Source organism: Buceros rhinoceros, unplaced genomic scaffold (genome assembly GCF_000710305.1).
Source record: "Buceros rhinoceros silvestris isolate BGI_N320 unplaced genomic scaffold, ASM71030v1 scaffold6197, whole genome shotgun sequence".
Taxonomy (NCBI): domain Eukaryota; kingdom Metazoa; phylum Chordata; class Aves; order Bucerotiformes; family Bucerotidae; genus Buceros; species Buceros rhinoceros.
Genome location: NW_010423825.1, coordinates 1 through 1,497, shown reverse-complemented (window position 1 = coordinate 1,497; position 1,497 = coordinate 1). Strand labels below are relative to the sequence as shown.

The following is a 1,497-nucleotide window of genomic DNA, read 5'->3' as shown; positions in this document are numbered from 1 at the left end:
ACCTAGCACTGATTAAATTTAGAAAAATATTATATTGGAATTTGGATTTTTTTTTAGCCTTTTTAAAAAAAAAAAAACCAACAAAACACTTTGGAGCAATGTAACAGAAGCTGTATAGTGGAAGATGCCGAAAGACATCCTGCTTTTTAATCTGGAAGAACTGGGCTGTCAAAGATATTATGCTGTGATAACTGCTCTTTTGATTATTTATAGATTTTTTTTTTTAAACAACAAAGAGGCAGGAAATGTTTATTTTTTAATTTTATGAAGAAGAATGCCTGAACATTATAGTAATTTAAATCAACCCAGTTACACAATTTCCATTAAATTAGCGGCTGCCAAACAAGAGTGTACTCCAGTGACCCACCACGTGCAATGTTACCTGATGGGTGAGACAGATTTTAAGGTTAGATACAATACATGTAAAAATAGAAAGTTTAAAAACCAATTTCATCACAGACATTTCCATTGCCATCTCCTCTGTGAAATAAATAAGGCAGCAGGTAACTTTTACTTTGCAGTAGCACTTTTGAGGTATGCTATTAAGTCTGCTCTCTCAGACTTCTTCTTAATACCCGCGAAAATCATCTTTGTTCCTGGGATATACTTCTTCGGATTTTCCAAATACTCCATCAGGGTATCCTCACCCCAGGTGATACCTAGAGGGAAGTAAAAGATAGTGAGTTTAAAATAACACACGCATTTATATTCTTCTCCTCCACACTATTTTACTTTTTGGCAGATTTCAGTACTTCTGGAACTATCTCAGAGAACTGAGTATTTTTGCCCTAGCAACTCAGAACAGCCGTAAGTTTTACCTTTATTTTTATTAGCATCCGTGTAAGAGAAGCCCTCGGCTTGTCCGGTCTTGCGTCCAAACAGGCCATTCAAGTTGGGTCCAGTTTTGTGCTTGCCTCCCTTTTCAACCGTATGGCACTGCGAACATTTCTGGACAAAGATCTTCTTACCCTTCTCAATATCTCCCATTTTCAATACTAGACCAAGAACACACACAGAGGTCAGTATCGTAATTTCAAGGTCACCAAGGTTTCAACAGAAACCTTAAAAGCATCCTGCTGGTTTATAAAACCTTATATATATTTGGCCCATCAGTCTAGTAATTCCCCAGCACACTTCCTAACCAGAAGCTATAGTTTCTGGGTTTGAGAATTAGCACAGAATCATTAGACTACCTAAAAAGTATCAAGGTGATAAACGTGCTTGAAGAACAGGAGGAGTCTTCCCTCAGCCTAAGTAATTGCCCCACAGCATTTAAGCACCATGGAGATATTTTTTGCAGAGTAAACTGAACACAACTTCCATATATAGCTTGTGTATCTGTAACATTAAAGTCTCCTAGTCATGAATAACCTTGTGTGAAGGGACAGGACCCCTTGCAGTTCTTCCTCCTCAGCTGGAGCCGCTCCAGCACACCATCTTGGAAGGAGCTGGGGGCGGCGGGCACAGAGCTGGCCCGCTCCCCTCTCGCCACAAGCC

General features: G+C 39.5%; 1 protein-coding gene across 1 annotated transcript; it reads right to left on the bottom strand.

Annotated features, from left to right (window-relative positions):
- Positions 1-248: 248 nt before the first annotated feature.
- LOC104497311 (cytochrome c) lies at positions 249-991 on the bottom strand. The gene is made up of 2 exons (XM_010140550.1): positions 819-991; positions 249-659 (listed from the first exon to the last, which is right to left on the bottom strand). The coding sequence occupies exons 1-2, from the start codon at positions 985-987 to the stop codon at positions 511-513; spliced, it is 318 nt and encodes a 105-aa protein (XP_010138852.1). The 5' UTR covers positions 988-991; the 3' UTR covers positions 249-510.
- Positions 992-1,497: the final 506 nt, after the last annotated feature.